The sequence below is a fragment of the Bombus bifarius genome, unplaced genomic scaffold, assembly GCF_011952205.1.
Source record: "Bombus bifarius isolate JDL3187 unplaced genomic scaffold, Bbif_JDL3187 scf7180000008008, whole genome shotgun sequence".
Classification (NCBI taxonomy): Eukaryota; Metazoa; Arthropoda; class Insecta; order Hymenoptera; family Apidae; genus Bombus; species Bombus bifarius.
This window is the reverse complement of record NW_022884386.1, coordinates 3301727-3326721: the sequence shown is the minus strand read 5'-3', so window position 1 is coordinate 3326721 and position 24995 is coordinate 3301727. Positions and strand designations below refer to the sequence as shown.

Below are 24995 nucleotides of genomic sequence, written 5' to 3'. Positions count from 1 at the left end.
GTTTCCATGGCTTACGGAGGAAAATGCGCTTAGCCGACCTTTATCCGAGAACCAAAAAGGTACAGTCTCTTAACGTTTGACGGCAGGCTCGGTCATTACGTTCTATGATACTCTCACGTCCGTTGAAAGACGATGAAGCAAACAAGAAGATCGTGGCCGATTCACGGTGTTCAACAAACCGTGCCATATCTATGTACCGCTCAACGAGATCCGTAGCTGACCGTGTTATTCGTGAAAGCTCCTCGGCGCGTGTCAAAACACTAGTACCAAGGCGGAAACAACGGTAAGAACGTCGATGGTTGAGAAAAAGGAGGGTAGATACCAGGACGCAGAAGCAATAACGACGAGGAGAAGGAAAAAGAGAGGAGCACGGAACGTAACTTAGCGAAATTATCGAATAATCCACGCTAGGATGATTATCTCGATTCTAGCATGCTAGTTGCTATCGACAATGGCGACCGAAACAATAGCGCTGCTAACAAAAAGGTCATCGATGCACAGTTATGGTAAATTTGGCTTAAATCCATGGGTTTTCCTGTTATAGCGCTTCATCCTGCGCTAATCTACGAGATTTATCGGGACCGTTTAGATTTATCGAGCCACTTAACCACTCCCCTATCCTCACGATGATTTCGCGTTAGAAATGTGTTCGATTTTCTGGCGAAAAAGCTCGCTGGCTCGAAGAGAGAGAGTTTCTCGGTAAAAAAACTATAAGGAATGATCCACATCGATGGCCGAGAGTCCACGAGCGAGTTCTTCTTTCTTTTCTTTGGTACCAGTTGGCCCGCTACTCGGTTGTAGCCCATGAACTGGCTTATCGAGTTGCGGACCGTCGAGTTCGACGAAAGTTTCTGGATCGCTATGTATTTAAGCACATACTACATGCTTGAGTCCTTCGTGTATAACCGCCTGGACAGACGGATGCCAAAAGGGATTCGCGGTCCGCCGGATAAACTTTTCCTTCTAAGAACAATGGTCTTGACGAGGAACTCCTACGCGCAGTCTTAGAATGCGAAGTTTCAATAAATATTAAATAAAATGTACGTTTTATTGGTTCAAACATAAGCTTATTAATCGGAAAGAAGCGGAGTACGAAGCATCGGTAGTATATAAAAATAGTGCACGAAATGCGGAAAATGGATTCCTTAAATTTCGAATTATCTTAAACGATCGATTATTTCTGCTTAAATCCATCTGCCCACGTCTCGAAAGGATTTCGAGTGATTGCAGAGCTAATAAAAAAGAAAGAGAAGTAGAAATTGTAGCGGGCGATGTCTCATAGAGATATAATTCCACGAGTGGCCAACAATGAAGGGGGTAACAGACGAATAAAAGGATTTTCGCCAAAACTTTGCTTTCCCGACTATAGTCGAATTATTTGGTCTGGATGGCAGCAAAAGAAGAGACCTGAAATCGTATTTGCCATTCCCATGATTACTTAGTTGTGCCCGCCACCGTTTCGTTCTTCCTTCTTTTTTTTTCTCTTCATCAGGCCCTTTTATAGATGACCAATAGCGTGGGTTGAGTCGAGGTTGAATAGGATGCTCCTTTGGGATCGTGCATTCTGCCTTAAGAATGCACTTTTCTGTTGGGTGAAATGAGCCGAGCTAATTTCAGATCCTTGCCTCGAGATCGAACGCAGACCGGTGGAACAAAATAGCTCCGAAGAATAATGGTTAGAAAAAAGGAGTAAGTTTACCGAACGACGACATCGTCCAAGCAATTCTCTTTCATCTGAGCTGCAATCGGGAAGCCCGATTGATTCACGGACTCCATCGAATCGACTGCAATCGAAACGCGTACCTTCTTTGATGCATGTATCTCTTTGGACGAAGCCGGTGAAGCTTCGTCGGGCACGATCGAGATTCTTCAGCTTGATCCATGTCGTCATTACGTCACGCTTTATCGCGTCCATCTCGAAGGACTTCTTGGTTCAATCTACGATCGATCCCCGTGATTATCCTTGTCGTTTGTTTGTCAGACCAATGTGGACAAATCACAATAACGCGCGTGTCATCGTTTTTCTTTGTGGATTTGGTTTTTTTCTTCCGTTTCGATCGATCTTACGTTCGTACTGGCCGAGAGAACGCGAAGCGGTACCAAGAAAAATCGCATCGATCACGAGTTTTATTGCTGGGCTGGGAAGTTTAAGAAGTTGAAATCAAATCTGTCTCGAATATCGCTAGCGGAAAATCCTGGCATCCTCCCAGCTAGCGCTGTATTTAGTAACTGACGGCCGATGGGGAGAAGTCGACATTTTATCGAAACTATGTTTCTTGATAAGCAGAAATGTTACTTGGTTAGTAGATATGGAAGAAACGTAATTTAACGATAAATAATTCAAACGGAATATTAAAATATAGGTTGATGCAAGGCCGTTGGATGATTTCCATCCGTGATAGGTTGTTACCATGTTTCAAACTTGTTTCGAGTTTTATAAGATTTCTTTTCAAATGTATTTAAACTTGTTAGCACACGAAGATTTTACGAGAAGTAAAAGCTGATTGATGGTAGTTTCTCGAGTGAGATCTTCATTATTCCAAGCATCTTCCGCGAGGCATTACTACTCTCTTCGTCTTCCGCTATCTGTCTGCAGAAACACGCGGAAATGGATCAAATACTTTACTTTCCTGTTTTATAATTACCTACCTTCCTTATGAACAACTTCCTAGACAGTTCTGAAAGAAAGTTAGTTGTCAAGTTATACGAGTTTAATGTAAATCGAAGCCTCAAAAGAAAAGAACGAAAGCGAAGGAACAGATTTGATCACCATGGAAGCCCCTGTTGCGCCCGGATGGAAAGTTGTCTTCCAATTCATATCTCTTCGCTTAACGCAAACGTCGCTTAAAATATTTGTTCGGTGATCCTCCGGCGTTGTCACGAATAATAGACTGCCTTCTTCGATTTCGGTTCTCGTTGAATTTCGCAGTTTATTTCCAACCCTCTTCCGCGCGAATGAGTTAACACGTATCGTTAAATATTTGGCTCGTCATTGACCCCGAGGCGTTCTTGTTCACGCGCCAAGAAACTTACATCTGGCAACTCTTGATATCGCCGAAGAGGAACTCATTAACATCCGACTTTGATATTTTTCGGCAAATATCCAAGTTTATCTCGGAATTATATTACAAGAGAGAGAGGGAGAGAGAGAGAGAGAGGGAGAGAAAGAGGGAGAGACAGAGAGGCGAAATTGGGAGTAAGCTTGCAATTAGAGGACTGCTGCCTTCATAAGCCACTCTGAGATACAAACGTATGTTCAAAATAGCTTGTCGAATTTTGCAACTCGGTTTAATTACTAGGTAATTAGTTATCGATTGAAGATAATTCAACAATTTTAAAACGCGATGAAAAGCAGCTTTGGATCGAAATAGGAGTTTTGAATATACGTATACATATGTGTAGAGGACGATATTGACGGCTATAAATAGGATATTTATCCTATATTAGGGAAATACGTAAGACAGGTAAATTACGTTGGAAGTTTGATGGTAGTACCTCGAAAATGCCCGACGAAATTTCAATATTTCACAAAATATGCGGAGAACAGATGACAAAGTGAAGAAAATTGAAAATCTTGAGGCACCTATATAGAATTCTCTTCGAGAACAACGTTCTCGATACTTTGATACTGGGATGCCCTAAGGGACAAAGATTTAGGGGTGACTTTTTCAACCAATAATAGTCAATATGAGATATATCACCAGACTATCGATATTTCGCTTTAGAATTTCGTTCAATTGCACGGATTTGTTTCTACGTTTGAAATCCATTTTTTAATTACTTTCGAGTATCTATGTATGCACCTCGAGACTAATATCTAGATTGGATCTTTGTACAATTTTATATTTCTATGAACATAACTAAAGAAGTGAAATCTACGTGGAGTAGACCATAAGGAATACCCACGCACAAAAGTTTTAAGGCAGATATTATATTTGCCTTAAAACTGGGAATAGTTAAGTAATGGTTAATAGATACAAAAATATTACTTAACTTGACATTTTATACGGCAAAGAGAATATATTGCTAATGTATTAACTAAAAAATATATAATTAGTTTTATTAAAAAAATGGTTTTACCAGCGAACAGTCAAGTACTGGAAATTCTTAAATTGAGGATAAAAGGTGTTCTAAAACTGTCGAGATGTATATTGCATATCACGTACATTCTGAATTCGTAGACTATTAACATTGGTTTCTTAAAAAGGAATCGAAGTATCTGGTCAAAATATATGCTATTCTTCTCTTTCATCAGCCTTCAATGGAATACGAAGCCGTAGCTGGTTGCCCTCGAATTTCTTGGAGATGGGATACGCCCCAAATAAAAAGGCCAGCCAATGGGGTGGTTAAAGGAGGGGTCGTATGTGAAATTAAAATATCCTTCGGTCGTAATGATTCGGGGAACACGAGTAACGATGCACGTGAACGCTATGTACGGGCCCGTCTAACTTTGTTTGCGATATTCGGTGCGCGTACGAAGGGTGGCGCGGTTCCAACCCCTCGCGGAGGGTGCGGCAACCCTTCGAATCAGCCGGATGCGCCGGACATATGCTGGAAGAGAGAGAGATACGCATTGTATTATTCACAAGCCGGTCGCGATATAGCATTACCCCGATTTTTAATAGGAGTTCCGGGGCTCGGTGCACGCTCCTCCTCGCTCTGCCTTGGTAACATCGTAATAGGATTAGTCGCGTTATTAAGGGTTTAAAATTACGGCTACGTCTTCTCTGATCTTTCCTCCAGTGCCCGCTGTAGCATTGCATTGCGTTTAATTCGTTTTTCATAGGATCTCGGGTGCTTATGCTCGCGATAAGTGCTTGGTTTAGTGTGAATTTGCTAACGAAGGAAGTACGATTAAATGTTCGAGGATCAGCCACTTGGAATTTTCGATAAATTTCACAAGTCGTTGCCCTGCTCGTGTATGTAACATTTCTGCCACCGATATGTTACTTCTTCGCGACGCCATCATGAGTTACAACCGATACGATGCGATGGTTCGAAAAGGATACGTGTACATCGTTACAGATATAAATCGGTTTCTGGCTAACGCGTGTAAACGACGCCATCGTTATCGTATATCACACGTATCGTGTAAGAGATACACGTGATGATATGAACCAGAACGTGACAATTCGTACGATCTCGTAGCTGGTTTCTACGTATCAGGTAGCAGGTGCCAAGGGCCGACTCTGCTCGCAACGAAAATATGCCCCGAATGACGAAGTGGAAATAGTGAACGACACCGATACGAGCTATTCGACGTTAAATATTAATTTTCCGGTTTCTGAACATCGAGTGGGTGCCACGTACGACACGGTCGATAAAGCATTCACGGAGTAATCAAGAAATTAACTTCGCGGCTTCGCAATATGAGTGCCTGCTCCTAGGCACGTTTTGTTCCGGGTATATTATTATTACTCGGTTATTTCGGGTAGCATTGTTCGTTTCCTAAATTAATAAACGATCGATTAAAGGTATGGAGTTGCCTGGGGAGATAATAAAACTCGAATTCATCGGCAATTTTCGAATCGTTGTTATTGTTTGCAGAGGTACGCGAATTATGTCGTTAAAAAGATAAATCTAATACGCTTCAGTTGGTAAAAGTATTTCATCGAGAAATTATTTGCGAGCCGCATATCTGGAGGACGACGACTGAAAGCTGGCACCCATTTTCATCGATCGTGCACGCTTAAGAGTTTGCATAACCGAGATCGTTAAAATTCTCGGCCATAGAATAGCGAAACGCGCAACTGCGAACGTTCGTACGACAATCTGCCGACTCTGTCTCGAAAGAGATTCGAAACTTCGCTATCCTCTAGGCTTCGTTGTATGAAATTTATCTGTTCCTGATTCCCAACGTGAACAAAGTTATTTATGCATCGGAATAATTTACGATGCACAGAATTTGGAGCGGAACTGAATCTCGTCCGGATTAAATCGCAGAAGTGGCTTGTTAAATGTTGCAAACGATCTACGAAGTTAACATTGGAAGTTGGTTCAACATGGGATGATGAAGATGGTCGTTCTGTCTGATAAGGCAACGGATGCGTTTTATTGAAAGCGTAAACGATCGTTCAGCGATTGAGAATTTCCCTGCAATGCAAATCGTATGACTAGAAAGAGAGAAAGAAGCTGCAGCGTCTCAGGTACATTCGAAATTTGATTTGGATCTTCCAAGTTATTGAACGTCGGTGCAGAAATGAAATTACCGTTCGAAAGACTTCGGTACGGAAAATTGTACTCGATATGAAAAATTTAACGAGGCGGATCCTCCATCATTTGGCAATTGCAAAAATATTTTGCAGACGATTGATAGGCTTTTTTGATAAGACGTTTCCAACATATAAATTATTATTTATCGATGACATCTGCTTTATCACTTTATGAGAAATATTTTCAATATCTTACTGACGTAAGTTGCGTTCGACGAACTAGTTACTAGAGAATAAAACGTTACCTGGAAAATTCTCTGCTTGTTGGAAGTTGCCGGCTTGTTCCCTTTGATTGGCATAAAACGCCCACAAATTCTTTTTCCGCCAAGACCACTAATGACGCTTTCTTTAAACAAGCTGGATACCTGTGTTAACTACGCTGTCCCCTTCCATCAGATTATCTCGATTGCCTGCAAAGATTCTTTAGCCCGTTCCGTAAGAATCCAAGTGACAACTGGCGGCAAAAGCGAGCGTGAAGCTTCAACGTTTCTTAACTCGTTAAAATGCAGTTTTAAGTTTTTACGTTCTCTTTATTTAAGACTCCAATTTTAGAAGCTCAAACCATTAACAAGGAGAATAGCACGAGCAGTCACACTGAATGCACGTTGTACAAACATATAAACAGAATACTCACGATATTTCAATGAAATCCTACGGTATACGTATCCGCCGGATTCGACGATCGTTTCCGCCAATTTAAAATTATACTTCAAAATCATAGCGAGGAACGAATGTGACCGAGAATAATAAGGAGACGTCACAGGGGTTTACAGCCCTAGCGTAGGCCAATAATAGTTGAAAGATGGGTACGGAGGTAGTATAAAGTTTCCGGATATATTAGCCACCCGTCGAATTAGCGTTGCGAGAAAATGCCCTACTCGGTGTCGATCCCAGGGGAAGCGAGCCGCTTGGTCCCCGCGCGCGTTTGGGGTGAATCGAAAGGGGGCACCCTCGAGAAAGGGCGGGGCCCCGTACAAAAGGGGCCCTGAAAGAAACCAACCCCTGGGTGGAGTTAACACCCCGTATATATGCTTGAGCGGTGGTTCTTCTGGGTGCAGAGCACGTTATACTATCGAACTGTGAGGATCTCGTCTTGAAAGTCTTTTTCGTACCATTTACCATCCCGGAACATCCACTCTAATCGTTCAAAGGTTCGCACGAAGGAATATCTTAAAGTTAGCAGCGGCCTCGGTGATATTGAATGCAACGATATCGTTCAAACGACCAGGTGAAATCCAGCGAATCGATTGAGAGATTGTGCACAGTAACGCTTCAGTGGCTGGAGGATTATTTAGTGCTTCGAGTCGAGTGTTGTTCATCCTGATCGAAGAGGACCGTACAGACTAAGTTTAACGCCTATAGAAGATACACTAACAGCATGTCGCGAAGTTTCCTCGTGGACTCATTAATCGGAAATAATTCGCCACCTGCGTACCCGTTGCCGTATTACGGTAATCAATTGCCGAGCTATATGTTCAATTTCTTCAACCTGGGTCTGGGTTATCAGCCGATAAGACCTGTACCGAGACCACCGGTCATGCCCGTTCCGGTTCCAATTAGTCCACCCGCTTTGGGAAGCTTGCGACCGGTCCCTGGCCAGAGTCCTCCATCGCCTTTAAATACTTCTACGAGCAAACTTTCGGGTAAATATCTCCTGCTATTCTTTGATATAAAATTCTTCGAAGTAGAATTTCCTTCTTGCAAGAGGAATCCATCGTAAATGTTCTAGGAAAGTTTCAATGCTAATGGGATCGTATTCTTTAAGATGTTTCAGCACCGTGCGAATCACCCTCGCGTAACAGCACCCCGACGCCTCCGCCGAAGTCACCGAACTCCATCAACAACAGCTCCAAGAGGATTCGGACAGCCTTCACGAGTACCCAATTATTGGAACTGGAACGCGAGTTTGCTTCAAACATGTACCTATCGCGACTCAGACGAATCGAGATCGCGACGAATCTAAGGTTATCCGAGAAACAAGTGAAAATTTGGTTTCAAAACCGCAGAGTAAAATACAAGAAAGAGGATCTACCTTCCGGTCAGAGTCAGAAATGTTGCTGTCTGAGAACATGCGGGAAGAAGAAGGAGGGCTGCAGCGACGATGCATCGAGTCGGAAATGCGAGCAGGACGATGAGAAATCGATGAAAAACGAAAAAATGGACGCGGCTGACAAGTCCGCCGATACGATCAGCCACGAGGAATCGTCGAATTCCATAGCCGATCGTTTCGAGCAATCGGTTCCAACGTTGCCCGTGACAGACAGTGCGCAACGGTTCTTGCAGGAAACGGAGGAGAAATTAAATCTTTCGAGGGTCGGTGTGATGGCCGATTGTTACGAGAGGAACGTTCACAATTTATCTAGAGGTTTGAAGAGGAATATGGGCGATATGGCCGAGGAAGCGGACGATAAAAAGCGACGGATCGATGGCTCGACCTTTTATCAGAATACGATTCAGGACACTGCTGTCGGGCCTGTGTTTAGAGCCATAGGATGCACCAAGCATACCGTAGAAAGAATCGTCAACTCGTAAAGAACAAAATACGGGGTAGGATCGCTGTGCTAAAGGATTTTTTGCGACCACGTTCCGTGTTTTTCCATTACGCTGTCGTTGTAAATACAATTCTATCTGAGCCTTGTAAATATTGTAGATATATTTTTGTACGAATAATAGGAAGATAGAGAGAGAAAGAGAGAGAGAGAGAAAGAGAGAGAGAATGTGTGTGAACGCTGTATATTTTTAATCTAATTTTTAAAGAGAATAAAATAGATCATTAAAACTTATCGCCAAGTTTTCACAATGAGTACCTTCGTCCCGAAATATTTTGCGTAGTGTATTGTTATCGTTTTTAACGACGAAAAATTCTACCACGTGACGATATCGTATCGTTCCCGTTTGTTTATTCGTTTCTCGAACGATACAACGTTCCACTGAAATTCATTTCGTAATAATAACTCGATGAATTAAGAATACTAACATAACAATCTTGTCGGTGTATTTGTAGAGAGTTTTAATTAATTCCACAAGCCAATGAAAAATCATATGTTAAACACTGGACAATTGATAAATGTTTCATAACGTAAAACACGATAACTTCGTGTCAGTTTCGCGATACTATTTAACATTCAGTTTCACTGATATACCTAGTGAATCATCGTTACACCTACGACTATTGATCCTTGTGTGTCGTGTAAGTTATTGTCGAAGCTGATAAAAAAAGGCAATATAACGTCGAGTCGTTCTGTTTATTTATCCGTGAAAAGTTGGCTGGAAATAACGTTCTTTTTATCTATCGAGGTCGAAAAATTTATTGCTTGTACAAATTTTGGTGGAAGAAAGCGCCTTTTATTTCTCTTAATATAAAATATTACGTTATTTTGCAACGTCTTCGTTCCTCTGGAAAGTCTTCGTTCGATACGAATAATCAACACATAAACAGGAACAAATTACCAAGTTTCCACGCCGAATTAGAGTCTGGAAATTCGTTGACGAAATTTCACCGGTGGATTCTCATAAATAGGCAGCATACGAGCGTCCAGCAACGTTGATATCCATTAATTTCTCTCAGCGCGGCATTACAAATGTAAAGGACGCCATTTAACTCATGCGAGTTATCGTACTGTGTCCAGCTTCCGGTAAAACGATTTTCCGACTGTGAAGCCGCAATGAAACGGATTAAGGACGGACGTGGAGCATGCATGGTACGAATATATAGCACGGAGAAGCGAGAACGTGAAGGACAGAAGATCTTGGAAATCAAAAGTCGCGATGACCGGAGAATAGTAGTCATTGTCGATGTGAAATCGGCTGCGATGCCGTAAATCCAAGAAATTTGTCGAGAGGGCCCCCACTTTGGGTTAAATTTAAGGTAAAACGTAGTTAATGGTGTTAAGGAGCGAGACGACAATGGCCGGAGGCACTCTCGTATCCTCGTCGATCTACAATAGGACACTTGTGTCGCCTTCGTGCTCGCAGCGGGCGAGCGAACGTGAAAACCGGCTGTCTTTTTTTTCGGTCCTCGACGTTCTCGGACCCATTCACTCATTCACGGATCTTCACCGAACTCCTCGGTTTCTGCCTAGATTCATTCATCCGCGAGGAGAATGAATGACCGACTACGGGAAAAAGTCTACGAATCAAAAAATTGTCAACGTCGCGCGTCGATTCTTTGCTTTCTTTGCTTCCTACATTCTAGTCGAGAGAAGGGAAGGTCTCGCGTGAAGCGCAAGGGCGGTCGGTACTTTTGAAGAACACCTTGTCCCGTTATTGAATGTTTAGTGGTGGCTGTGGCGTTAATTCGCTGCGAATTTCGCGCTCTTTTAACGCGCGCGTCACCTTAACCTGGATTTAACTGGAATTTGCATCTTGTCGAGTGAGCCAAATCGATTACGTCTCAAGGTATCGTTGCTATTCACCGGGAGTAGTTTTCGTAACAGTTGAAAAATTGCGAACCTTCAGTTCCCATGAAACGCGGGCACAATGCATGAAAGATTTTGTGGTAAGTACTGAAACGTCGAGCATTGGAATTCAGAAGCGATTGTTCCTATTTTACAAGATATATAATGATGCACTCTGTCCCGCGAGTTACGTTTACTTTCCAGACTAAAAGAAGCTTGTCTTTCCTTGCCCGAAACGAACTGACGAAACGCTAGTACGTTGCAGTCCTGTCGTAATCACGTTGTCGTTTTAGCGTGCAGCGAATTCTTGGGTTTCCATTTGTCTCGCTTCCAAAGTACGGTTTTCCCGAGACCCCGAGTACGGTAATCAACTTATTTAACGTGTCTTCCACGTCAAGCTCCGACGTCCCGCGAATCGCTCGAATCGATAAAATCAACCACGAGATGTGACATTGTATTAAATTGTATTACGTGGAATTCTATTGCGATTTAAAATAAATACGAAAATAGACTTCTTCTTCTTTTGATCGTCGTTTTGATCGTCGAAGTAGCCTGTCGTTCGATTTCTCCTCTAATCATCGAACAGCAATAGGTTTCCAGGTCGGCCGTTCCAGAGCGGTTCAATTGCTCCATTAAGCCTCCGCTAAATTCTGTATCGGCATAAATGATTCTGCGACTGCATCGCTGCAATGCTGTGATGCCGGCGGCCGAGCTGCAATTCAATTTTCCGGACTCCCGGGTGCACAGTCTCCTCACGCCTCAAATTCAATCCGATCCCGGGGCGATGCAACTGATATGCAGATACAGGAAAGCGCGCTCTCTTACAGATTTATTAATATTTGAACCGTTCTAGAGTCAACGAGATGGACAGAGAGTTAGTGAGAGAAACGAAGCGTGGTTAGATGAGTTTCCGGGAACACCTGGAAATAGGGGGATTTCAGCTAACGAAGAGTCAGATTATTGGACAGGTTTCGACTTTGTACCATGGAAACTTTTGGTGAAGCCAATTAGCGAATTAAACTGACCTTGGGAACCGGCTACCCAGCTCACTCGCAACGCTCTAACGTTATTAAATACGTATCTCTCCTTCGTGCCATTTCCTGTGTGCACGCGGCTACCACTGTGAATACGTTTGAATAAACACGATCTCCACACAAACGTATGTGGAAAATCTCGTGAGATCTATGAAACGTTGGTTTAATCGTTTTAAACGCGATAGAACGGTTTATGGTATTTCATTAGCGGTGACGTGACCACGTTGCCGATTATGTCGCCCTGATTGCTATTGGAATTGTAATTACGTGATGATACGGTGATTGCCATTAGCTTTAGCTGTGTCGACGAGGGGAGGGACGATATTGGAATCGATTTGACGGGATGTTTTTGCGCGACCTTGAATAAATCAACAAAAGATAAAAGGTCGGGCGCCAGGGCTTAAGCTCGATAAAGCGACGGCGAACTTACCGAAAAGGAAATAAAATGTCTGACAAATTCGCTTTGACGACAACGCTCTGCAGTTCTACGCTGGTAGAGAATGTTGAAACTAATCGTAGCATTGCAACGGGGTTCCCTGAGAGTGATATTAATGAGTTCTAACAGCTCGCGACACTAGAGAAAAATTGTAGTCGCAAAACCTTGTGGGAAGGGAAACCGCAACGGTTCTCGCGTCTGGAAACAAACGACGATACGAAAGGGAACGAGAGAGAGTTAAAACGATCGGGTAAAAGAGAAAGAGAAACGCGATGTAGGGGAAATAAGCGGGAGGGTGAACACCAAGGCTTTCCGGTTCCGGAGCGCTAATTCATTTCATCTTATGCGCACTGAAGAGGCGCTCGATCAAAGTTGAAAAGAGTCAGCGCGACAGCACTCGAGATCCAACCAGAATGGCGGGGGTTGTTTCGTCGAAGGGGAAAGCACTCTGGTGACAAGACGAACAGGGAACCGACACGATGCGACGGCGCGGGCACTCGAAAATTGAAACCGTTTTTTCGTGTTTGCCGTGCAAAGGGACAATGGCGAGGCGCGATTTCAACGTCAACGCCGGGAATCTCTTTTAAAACGTGGAACGCGACCACTGCACAAGCACCATAACGAATTTCTTCTTTACAAAGGCCTGCTTCCTTTCATAATATCGAAACACCATTCGTCGAATAGATGCGATGTTTAACGTTACGTTAAAGTAGAATTTATTCGACCGGAGAACGTGGCTGGATAGAATTTTAAATTCGAATAAAAAATTAATGTACGGCTTAATATATTAATGTCTGTCTCGCAGCTTGCTGTTCCGCTTCAAGGTGCTTTATCATTTTCCAAATGGATGTATATTTATACGTCATAGTTGTTGAACGAGAAAGTGTCTCTTTCAACTTCCAGCAAATCTGTATCGGGATTAAAACATTTACTTTCGTGTCACCTTTGACCTCTTTAATACACATTCGGTTCACGAACTACGTTAAACTCGGTTTGACGTATCATTAATTTATGTTTATTATGGATGCGTACAATACTGTTATCCCGTTTATGAGCTCGGTTAATTTGCATACATTTTTGAATATACCAGGCGTACACATCTGTTCACGACATTGCTGTGAGTGAGTGAAATTTAGTTTAGTTTACCTCTCTGTACGTACATTTTCGTTAACAATTTTTTATATTTTCATAAAAATATCGCAAGACAGTTTTTGAATCCTCATTCCTGGTATACGTTTCTAAACTAAAAATTTATACGAACATGTTTAACCGGTTAACTGCGTTTGACGAGTACACAAGTCGAATAAAAACTTTATTTCGATGCGTTTGACGTGTATACTAGTCGTCACTTGTATTTATTTACGCACTCCATGACCTAACCCTATGAGAGGTTTCTAAAACTAAATTTTGCTAAAAATTTTTCTAAAACTGGTTAAATATTAAAATTTCAAGCTTATTTATACGCTTCGTGGAAAACCAGAAAAATTTCAGAATAACCAAGGAAATTATAATATGTGTAAAATACAGAATGTTTAATTAATGTATCATTCATTTTGAACCATTTTCCGTATTTGACGATGGAGATTGAAATTCTTATATTCTAGAATTCAATCACTATTGCTGGGGAATTCGGGTGTAACGAAGCGCGTTTCATTTTGTTCGTCTCTTCGGCATTTTGACGCTCGTCGTCTTTCAGCGACGGCGCACAAAAACCCGCACGTTTTGGGAAACGCAAAGATCTACGACGGAGGAGCCTTCTCATTGTGAAGCAGACCGCATTGTGAAATCGGCTGCATTTCCAGCGACGTTTAGCCACCGCAGCTACGCGCACTATGTTAGATCAATGACGCGGGAATAATTTCGCTGCACCGCCCACAAACACGGGAATCTTTTACCTGAATTCGATTTAGAATCGCACACACGAGCTGCGATGAAATTCACGAGCACAATGTGGGAGTCATTGACGAGTTGCGAACACGGGAACTTGTCATCGCCAGAAAGCAATACACGTATCGGAAGGGACTTTCGAATTGAGGAGTTGAAATGGAAAACGATACAAATGTCAAAAAAATGAAAAAAAAAACGATATTTTTAGTGAGAAAGAGAATATAAATTCTATGTGGAATATAACGAAAAAAGTTAAAACTGCCACAATAATGTTGGCTAAATTGTAGTTGGAAAAGATTAAATCTAACCAATCGGATACATTTTTTACGATTTATATTCGCTCTAAATCCGTAAATGTGGTATGATCTCGAACTTTATAATATTCAAGTGATAAATGATACAAAATACTAAAATTGACAAAAAAGAGATTTTTGTTTCTAATAGAAATCTTTATTCCCGACACTTAGTTAGGTATATCGTTTATCATTTTAACTTTTCAATTGTTAAAAATCACCCTGTCTTCCTTGTTTATAGGTGAAAATTTATCCTTTCAGACTATGGGAAGTACTTTCTTTTTACTTAGTTCTTACTAAATATAATGTTATCGCGCTTTTCTATTATATTATTGAACTCGATCGAAAGAAAAGAATCCAGGAGAAATACCAACTACGAGGGAATTTCTTAAACTCGATAGACGGGTTTCACTATATCTGGTATAGGAGTAGTAACTTCCGCAAGGTGACCCGGTTTTCTGTGAGTTTCTACGAAGAATATAATAGAGACACAGTTTCGACGAGTCATTAAGCGATCGTTATACATAGCAGGTGCCTACTTTTATCGTTTTCCCTTTATACCATTTGATTTTCTTATTAAACCGTGAACTACACGTGTCTTAAGCATCTGCGTTCGTCTAATTTCGCCTCGCAAGTTTCAGGAAATTACTGTAGGCTCCGTCGAATCGGTTTAACCGAAAAATGTAGCTGAGCGTGACGATCCGGTACTTTGGTAACCCTGGCGTCGAAGAGTTAACAATCGAGAACGAAAAAGAAAACCATTTGAAGGCTATAAGGAAAGCATACGATAAGTTATATTTCCGATAAGTCATATTTCTTACAAAGAACGGCTTTCAATTTCGTATAATGTCAATAAATGTTATATATTACCAAAATTGTCTATAGATTCGATTTTGGAGTTAAATACGTGTCCTTTCACCCTCTTTAATATTTCTAAACTATTCCTCGTCATAATATTATAATACGGAAAATATTAAAATATTGCCCGCATTAGTTGTATCTTTGACCTGTGTAAAACTTCAACCTATTTTGAAAAGATTAACAGATCGTTTTCATTTTCAATGACGTTATATCAAGATTCTCTCGTTTAATCGTAAAGTGATATTAAAATCAGAGAAACAACATAATAATATCTAGTGATTTCCCTACGGGATTACAATGTTCCGCTTCCTTCACGCTTCAGGCATCATATACATAAATATCACATACGATATAACAAAATCATATACATACATATATGAGTATATCCTAAACGTACATACGATATTATATATACTTTATAAACTGTAAAAAGTATGAATCAACAAAAATATACCTATCGTGTTCTTCTCTTGTAATTTTCATTTGTAATAACGTAAAGTTAGATATCACTTTACATTTATAATTTTGCCTGATTTCCTATCTATGAAATTCAAACGTCGCCTCATTATGTACGTTACACGATCTGTGTTTCTTACAATACGCTTTGTTCTTTGAGAAGCTCGTATAATTTTATTGTCTAGAATAGAAAATGAGAGATGCACTTTTTTCACTTTAATCATGGGATATGTACGTTAAAGACATTCGTACGCGTGCGTATGTATAATCTAATATTTGCGTGTCTGAGATGATTATCTCGAAACGGCGGGATAATAAAATAGCAAAAAGCTAAAATGCAAATGAGCATCTGCTGCTGTGGCGGAGATTGATTTACGAGTGTGCCGCTCGTAACTGTTCAGCTTCCTCCCGATAGGTACGCGATGATATGCGAAAATCTCGACGCGGATTTTGAATGGTTGACGAATGAAAATTTTGCAAACAATAAATACATCATACGAGATAATAATCACTGATGTGTTGTTTTATACATGAGTTCAGTTTTTGAATACACATACGTGGGAAAAAAACAATTCGAAGAAATAATTGTATCGTAATAAATAATTGTTCATAAAATTAGTTTATATTTTCTTTTTTACAACATTGTTAATTCAATGCCAAACAATTTATTTCAATTTGGTAGATCAATTGTAATAAATTGTAAACGCCAACTAACTGTACGGAAATAGAATGTACGTTGTTTGTATGCATTCCCCGATCGTAAAAATTTGCAGTTTTAATTCGCGAAAAATAAACGTGTTACGTACGATACAAGGGAACTTGATAGCGTCAATATAAATATAACAATTGACGAAAAGAGAAAAAAAAGTGGGCTCAGCCGGGATTTGAACCCGGGACCTCTCGCACCCAAAGCGAGAATCATACCCCTAGACCACTGAGCCGCTTATGAAAGACACTCACTTACTACGGTATGTGAGCGCTCAGCATAACATACTTTCGCGATTACAGATTGATTACAGATTAATTTGTTCGTCTGGTATGACGTTTCCTATTACGAAACGAACTGTTTGAACGATCGATCTTTCAATCATCTTAATTAAAATCCCACGTTTGATATGTAATTTCAACTTCTCAGTTGAATATATTCCTCGATATATATCATATCAAATGTGAATAATTTTATAGTAATTAAATATTTGATCGATGCTACGATAATTAATATTTCTAATCATCGTGTGTTTGATTATCTGCTTGCATGCTTTTAATTATGTATTTCATCAAATATTCGTCTCTTTCGTATATTAACGCTACACTCACACGAGACGTAGCCTGAGTCATCTGAGTGAAAGTACTCACAGAACCATAAATGCGTAATGTTGTATCTACTTCCACATATAGTATAGTGAAGATTTTAAGTTTGGAAAGATATTCTGGAACGGTTGATAATAAATGTGGAAGTAAAAGTGGGAGTAAAAGTAGGTACTTCACTTATAACGTCTTTTATCGCGCATATCGAAGCTGAGTGTCAGATAAACTTAGCAACGCGATTGAATTAGGAATGGAGACGACATACGTCGGTTGCTTGGCTGAAATTGGTTGAAATTCATCAGACGGCCGGGTCGAAATTGCGAACCATATAATGAGATATGTAACGTGTGTCCGTGCCATATGCAACCGAATAACTTGATTACAGGGTGCACCTGCCTATTTTTGACCTCTAGTTATACCGCGATCACACCGATCACTATGTTCCATTCGGTTGATTGGACGAGTAAGTGAAATACCGATGGGAATCAATTTTTTAAGAAACTAGGTCGAATCGTCCGGAACATGTTCAAAAAACGAATCGGTATGTAGTTACGCAGAAAGATGTAGAAAGAAAACAAAGAACAGACCCCGTCGAGATTGATAGCAGATCGTAAAGTCTTCGTCCTATTTGTCATAATTAGCACCATGAAATAGCTACTTAATTTCGATCTCCCCTTTTGTAAAAGGACATTCTATTTGCATCACTCGCGGTGATGTCGCAAAAAAGCGCGTATTGTGTGCGGCCACTTCGATCAAGCAACGCGAGAACACCCTTCGAACAGGCTACGAACCCGACGTGCAACTACAGCTGGTCACGAAGGGTCGGGAGATTTGTAGTCGTTTCATGATTGCACACAAGCCTGGGCGAGGTAAAACCTAATCTAGCAGCGGCTTACTGAATCCGTTGTTTCGATTCCAGTAGGACTCGAGGCAATCGAGGAACCGAGATATAACCGCGGCAACTATTCGATCGATGACGAACTTTCCGACGGACGAATTTTACCAATGTTCCAAGTTCTATAGATTTCTTCAGTGTCTTTCGTAACGTTACGTGAGCGCAGATCCAGCGACTTTGCGCGATGCTTCTTGTTAACAAAAGTGGAGAGTATTTCTGTGGTTGAAGATTGTTTCCTCGCTGTCGTGCGAGTATTGATTTTACCTAGCACGCTGAGCCAGACGTGAGATTCAGGTTAAATCGGTCACCGTGTTTTTGGAACTCGCTTTCTTTATTCTCGAAGAAGTGTAAAAATTGTAGAAGATGTAGGAAAACGCTTCGACTCGACGATCACTCGAGTGACCACGCGCGTTCCTACGTGCCTTTTAACGTCACTTTAACGGGTCCCGATACCGATCTACCGATGTTCCCTCGGCTGGGGGCAGCTATTTTTTTACGGCGATGCATCGCTCCGAAGAAAATCCGATCGAGTCCACGATTGGTTGGCTCTTGGACGAAGAAGCGAAGCGACAGCTTGCTGATCGGGTCTGTCCTCGAAGATCGGCCATGCCTGTTCCTTAAATCTCGTCGAGTCATCGCGCTAATCCTTATTTAACCCCGGAGTCTATCGGCAAGATCGAACATCGGGATTAACTTAACCGTTTCGGCAACAATGAAGCACACGAGAAGACACCACTTAGCGCGGGCTACACCTTCGTCCGACGGTATCTTGATCGAAGCTACACACAAGGGATTGGGGGATCACCTGTAAAATTGTCAGTCCTCGTGGAGATACGTGTCAGCGCAGGCCATTCTGTAATGGAAATTGAGTAAGGAATGCAATTAGCGGGAACACTGGGCCTACGAAAGCGACAATTAGTGGTGACACGGTTGACAAGCCGCCGGTACTTAGACAATGCGATAATAATGATCGTTGTCAACGGAATATCGGAACAAAGATATCTAGAGCATGCCGATACGCGTTAGTTAATTGCAGTCCTTTGATTTACTGGCGATGAAACGATCAATGGAACTCTTATGACGCGAACTTCTTCTTTTCGTTAGTTTCCACGTTTCTTTTTAATTTGAAAATAACGATAGTCACAATTAGCGCTATATCTGGCTATTAGAACTAAGATAAGTTTACGATACCAGTTGACTTAGAGCGAACGCGTGTCGTAATAATTATTTGCAGCGGTGAAAATCGTTAATGTTTCAAGTTTAATTAAACGAGCCGTCCGTGCCTCTAAAATCAATGAACGGTCACGTTACACGCAACGAACATCATCGCGTTTCAAGTGTTGGCCTGTTAATGAGGAATTTGCATAATATTAGCCACCCTTCGACGTCGAATTAATGTCCCTCTTCGACGGTGACATAATAGCGGGACAATGAGCATCAGGTCAGGGGACTGTGCTTTAACCGGTTATAAAAAATCGTGCCCACTTATATCTATGCTAATTTTATTTGCTAGCGAGACCAATCATGCCATTAAATCAGACGGTCGCAAATAAATGTGCTGTCCTCGGAACAAGAGTTAATTGGCAGCGTCAAAATTTAACGTACAAATGTTGGTAATTAGAAGTACATATTTTTTGCCTGTTCGAATAATAGCTCGAAATAAACGAACTTTAATGGAAATTCAATGGATGAAATTAACTGTTGCATATGAAAGTAGTTCTATTCCTATCTTCCACTAAATTCCTAACTGAAGGTTGAAAATAGCATCGTTAATGTAATATGCGTAGAAAACAATCTTTTTTCGCTCTCATTGTCTGTTGACTTTTACCCTGGAGTGGCTGAAAGTATCGGCCAAAGGCATAATTTTTGTCGTTTATTTGGTCGCTTTTGTTCCTCCCTCTGACGGAAACCAGAGGGGCCATTTAATTAGCTTAGGACCTTCCATTGAATTCATCTTCTTGAAAATAAAACGGCTGCCCGCTTCAACGTAACGAGGGCCATACAATTACGGTTCTCCTTGACTTCGTCTTTCTCTTCCTAGTTTCTATACGGACGCGCCGTTGCCACTGATAAATTCTAGATAACAACGTCTCTCTTAGTTCACAGTCTTTCGGTCGACTCTGCCTTTCTTGGAAAATACCGACGCTTCTTCGAGTTTCGCCCGATACCATCCACAAATGGTTCGGGAAAAGCAAGTTTTCGCGGGCCGCAAGATAAAATTACAGCATGAATTCAGTTTTACAGGAAACTTGAACGTATGACGAATGCCCGGATTTCGAATTTAATTAAACTTTAAATTGAAAATTCGAGTTCCCAAATGCTTTATCCTGTTCGCGCGTTCCACGTTTCGTTTTATCAACGACACGTGTATTCCGCGATATGTGGAGCACAATATGGAATACAGGGAGTTTAAAGAAAGGAATAGGATACAAAATATCTAAAAGATATGAGAAATTTTCGATTGCGGATTTTTCCACGTTTCATTTACCCTTTTCTCATTAAGGGGTTTTTTCATTAGAAAAGCTAAGCTTGTAATGCGAGTCGCGAAGTTATGATCGTCGCGTTCCAACCTGCATTTAATAGCTTTGCTTTCCCGCGGCATCGTATTTTTTATGGATACTATGTGTGCTTTAACCATTGATAACCCGCGGTGCAAACGTTACCCGGGAACGTTTATTAATCGTATCAGAGACAGTATTATATTGTCGGCTATTTGTTGTCTAGAGGGACAAAGCTGCAAGCATGCATGATTTATAGCCGTATGGAAGTTTCGTGCACTTATTTTGGCAGAAGTTCCAATCGGTGACGATGATTAATTGTTCCGCGATCAATCGACGCTGCCTACCCTGGTAGCCGATACTTATACGTCACAAATCGTATATCGTTAAATTTTATAATTTCCCGGGGGATCCATGCTTGTGATCTTCCTCATTGGACCGGGTAAAAATCGAAGAAAATTCGCGAGACATTGGTAGAACGATGAAGATAGAATCGCAAGTGTTTTCGTTATATAGTCGGATTTAGCTCGGTAGACAATTTTGAAGAAACAAGTTCAGGGAATTCTTCGTGACTTCGTGCGATAGGTCAACCCATTCGTATTCATAGCTGAGTGGTCAATAGTAACTGAGGTGGGATAATGAGCCGATTAGTATGTAATGCAACAGACGATTAGATAGCCTGAGAAATCGATGTCTTTTCGTAAGATGTTACGCTTTGTGTTAATGGTTATCGTTTACGTACTGCATAGATAACTGGTATATAACTGATATTTAAACTTATCAAGTGACAAACATATTATGTAAGTAGGTTTCATATATATATATTGTAGGAATGTACTGATTCTCTTCATTACCTATGATCTCTTGCTTGTATACCTAATAGTTCATGTTCAACAAAAGTTCATTTTAATTGGGCACTAAATAAAATTTCGTACTAGCAATTGGGATAAATAGAGTCCTTTTCTCCCTGTTTTCAAAATCTAGAATGAATGCAATGGATAACAAATTCTCGAGGTCAATGGAAAATCTTATGCCTCAAGAGTACAATTTTGGGAACATAAAATGATAGGAAGACCGTGCTGAAAATACGTTGTTTACAAGGCAAGCAAAAAGAAAAGTGAAACGATATGGCTGGAAAAAGAGTTTGATGGCATATCGTGTATCAAAATCTTTTAAAGAATGTAACATATTCAGAAAAATTCAGGAACTTTAAATCTTCTATATATATATCATAATTTTCTATAATATGTGCAGTGATAATATGAGGAACTTCAGGAAAGCATAAAATTACTTACCCGTACCATTTCTTTAATATAAAAACTAAGCTAAAGCAAATTAAATTTTCTATAATATAGTTAGATCAGAATGGTACTTGTTGTGTGCAGTGATAATATGAGGACCGTTAGGAAAGCATAAAATTTAATTTGCTTCAGTTTAGTTTTTACATTAAAGAAGTGGTACGGGCTGGTGGGATAAGGACGAAAGAACTATGTCGCGTATGAACTAAATGCAGGAATCGCGGGATTAAACGATTAAAATAACTCCTATAATTACGTGCAGTGGTTTGCGTTCTCAAGAGTTGTCGCCTCTCCAGGAGCTTCTAAATGTCCTGGTGTTTCTTAAACGAGAATACTTTCTCGGTATTGTTAATGTCGGCTGTTCCTAGGATCTATGTCCCAAGATTCTTCATTTCCCATCAACTTTTAACTTCGTTCCCGAGCTGACCTTTCGATAATCTCATTTCCAAAGAACTATGACGTCTTTCTCGCGAAGATTTAACAATTCCCTTGTCCCTCGTCTTCCAAATCGCTTCTTTTATCGTCGATAAGAGGATATTTGCGCGGTGTCGCTTATATGTACATGTTTCCTCTCCATAGTGCCACTGTTTATCGTAGATTGCTTTGCCTCTGATAGCTTATCGCGTGGCTGAGACGGGACCCGGGTCTACTGGCGAAGCGACGCTCGATCGACCTATTTTCCTTGGTTCGAGGGTTGGAAGGTTGTTTCGCAAGGGCGCACGTTCCAACGCTCTTTGTTCACGAAATTCAGCCTCGGGCTTCGTCTCAAAGACATCGAAGGGGACATGGTATATTTCTCCATATACCTTTCAAGAACATTCGATAGTAACTACCTCGATTTTTGGGACGTAATACTGTTTCGTAACTTATCTATACTTGTACTTGTGTCACTTGAGACGTTTTTGAGCAAGAAATTCACCTCGAAGATAATTTCAAGATTATTTTGAAGCAACAGAAAAGCTTTGCATACCGGTAACAATACAGTATTTCCAAGCCTTCTTTTACTATTCAATGCAAGAATATAATCGAGCAACGAAAGAAATGTTATTTGCTCGTGGCACGTTCAATCGTTCTTATTTATGTCACTGATTTACGATAACAAAGACTATGTTTGTATAATGTGCTCTTCCGTTTGAAGTAATCTGAAAAGTGCTCGGTTGCGAATCGATACCAGTCGTATGGTGTTCCGTTCATGAAATGTCTGCGGCAAACCAAGCGGAATTCGCTATCGATACTGAAATTCGGCGAGATTCTTTCGCATCGCGTGAAAGTGGCACTCGTAAATCATACTAAATGCCGACGTGACGGTACGAATTATCGCTAGTAAGGCTCCTTCGAGCTAAGGGGAGAGACTGATTGCCCGATTTTCTTTTCACTCGGTGGTACTCGACCGAAGGAGTGCACTTAATTAATGGTCGCCCCTTCCACCAACCTCCCTCAGGCTTAATAGCATTGTTACGTGGCATATGTTTACGAATTGGACACACCGCCGCTTGTTCCAGGTTCGATTCGACGATTCGACCTGGCAAGTGAACCGTTAAAGCCACATCAAGTAGCTTTAGTTTCTTTCCCTCTCTCCCTCTCATTGTTTGTCGCAGTTCGCTCTGCAGATTAAACGCGAATATACATCGAACAGTTTAGCTTCCTACGAGGTGCACACGAGCATTCTTAATTCTACTTGATGTCGAGACGTTTTTCAAGGAAGCGAAGAATTGCTCGTACAGTCGACGACAACGTACTGAGTTATTCGAGTCGTTTCCACTTGGTGCTGGTTCGCCGATTTCGTAATTCGTTTCGATCGAAACGGCCGACGATACGCTTTAGTGTTGCGAAAGTTGCTGAGTAATATTTAAAAACTCCTTGGTGAATTGATGCGATGGATAAATGAACGCATCGTATGGTGTCATGTAACGTAAGAAATCTAAGAATCAAACATAAAATAATAACATAAAAACATGCGAGTGCTTTTGGAAAAATTAATGTTGACTTTTGTTGGGATATACATATAATTATACACAGGCTACCAAGTGTTGTATACAAAGGGAAACATAATTCAGTAAATTAAGTTCACACTTAGGCGCCACCACGTGTCTTCCAAATGACGATTCTTCTTCGCAAATCATTGCTATGTCAATGACGAAATATAGTATAGAAGGACCTTAGGTTATGGACCTAAGCCAATAAAATCCTTGCGACGAGGGTCAACTTTTCCATTCCCCTAAACTCTAAACCAACCATGAGATCTTGTCTAGTTCACGCCCTGTAGATATTTGACGTCGACCCGAGAGATCCTTTCTCGTATTTACATTTCTGCGGTGTGTACAAGGTTATCCGACTGGCCACGTTAAACCGATTAAAAGGGGGTGTACGGCGAACCATCTCGCATTTTGACTCGCACATTACGATCCTTTAAGCGTGTCTGGTCTGCGTGTAAGCAACGTGTGTACATGGGCTTTATGTGTCACAGCGCTTAACGACGTTTCCTCGGGCTATAATGAAACATACTGAGTGTATACGAGATTAAGAACGTCTCTCCTTTCCAAGGAAAGGGATCGAATCGAAGCAGTCTGTAAGAAGATTTAGACTTACAGAAGGTGAAAACGTTGTTGTTACACGAATGAGATATAACGTTTGATTGTGAAGGTTGAATCTAAATCTGGAAAATTTATTAATATCTTACTTTTGTGGAAATATTGGAAAATTGTAAATGTATATTTGTCCGGTATCGACCGCATAATACAACTGTCGCAGATTTTCCGGCGAATTGAAACGACTGGTCACTTCGGGAGCACAAGTACAGAGACCTTTCCTCTTTTAGAAAAGGGACAGCGGGATTGGCAGCCGGGAAAATTACACGTTCATGGTCAGATCTCGAAAAGATTTATTTCTCATTGGTAGTATGAACTCTTGGTATCGTTTAAAATCCAGAATGATACGCCTGTGGGAACTGCATTGATTAATTTTTTATATCTTGATCGTTACGGTACAGGGTACAATTTTCGTAGCGGACGTCAAATTGAAAAATTCGTTATTAAGAAGCAGTGGAACTATTAGGTAGGAAAAATCGCGGAGGAACACGCGAATATCGTTCTACATTGGAGCGAACTGAAACATTTACGAGGTCTTGTTCTTAATCGTCTGGGGAAATGATAAATCGAGAGAAGTTCTCTTACAAAAGTAGAATTCACGAACGAAACGAAAATACAATATCAGAGTTTTTAATTTCCACCGGGTTTGAACGACCAGACATTTTGAAATATGAAAGTTGCCGTTGCAAATATTGGTAATTTCGACGTATCGTGATGGTTCTACGCAAACGGGTCGTTTAGAGACGTTACACGTCTTTTGAAAAGCCGAAGAACGATCGTTTAATGGCTCGTTAAACGTGCGAGTATTATGCGAACAGCTCATTCGCCTGGT

General features: G+C 40.9%; 1 protein-coding gene and 1 non-coding gene across 2 annotated transcripts; one reads left to right on the top strand and one right to left on the bottom strand.

Moving 5' to 3' along the window:
• Nucleotides 1-7404: 7404 nt before the first annotated feature.
• On the top strand, nt 7405-8898 carry LOC117206658 (GS homeobox 1-like). Its single transcript, XM_033446166.1, has 2 exons — nt 7405-7855; nt 7978-8898. Exons 1-2 carry the CDS (start codon nt 7591-7593, stop codon nt 8742-8744), a joined length of 1032 nt encoding a protein of 343 aa, XP_033302057.1. The 5' UTR covers nt 7405-7590; the 3' UTR covers nt 8745-8898.
• Nucleotides 8899-16445: 7547 nt separating this feature from the next.
• Nucleotides 16446-16517, bottom strand: Trnap-ugg. Its single transcript has one exon. It is a non-coding gene; the product is annotated as a tRNA-Pro (tRNA).
• Between the last annotated feature and the right edge of the window lie 8478 nt (nt 16518-24995).

Bases quoted from the DNA above. Each gene is read 5' to 3' on its own strand.
- LOC117206658 (XM_033446166.1), top strand. From the start codon at position 7,591: ATGTCGCGAAGTTTCCTCGTGGACTCATTAATCGGAAATAATTCGCCA. The intron at 7,856-7,977 runs GTAAATATCTCC...GTATTCTTTAAG, and splicing joins TTCTACGAGCAAACTTTCGG to ATGTTTCAGCACCGTGCGAA.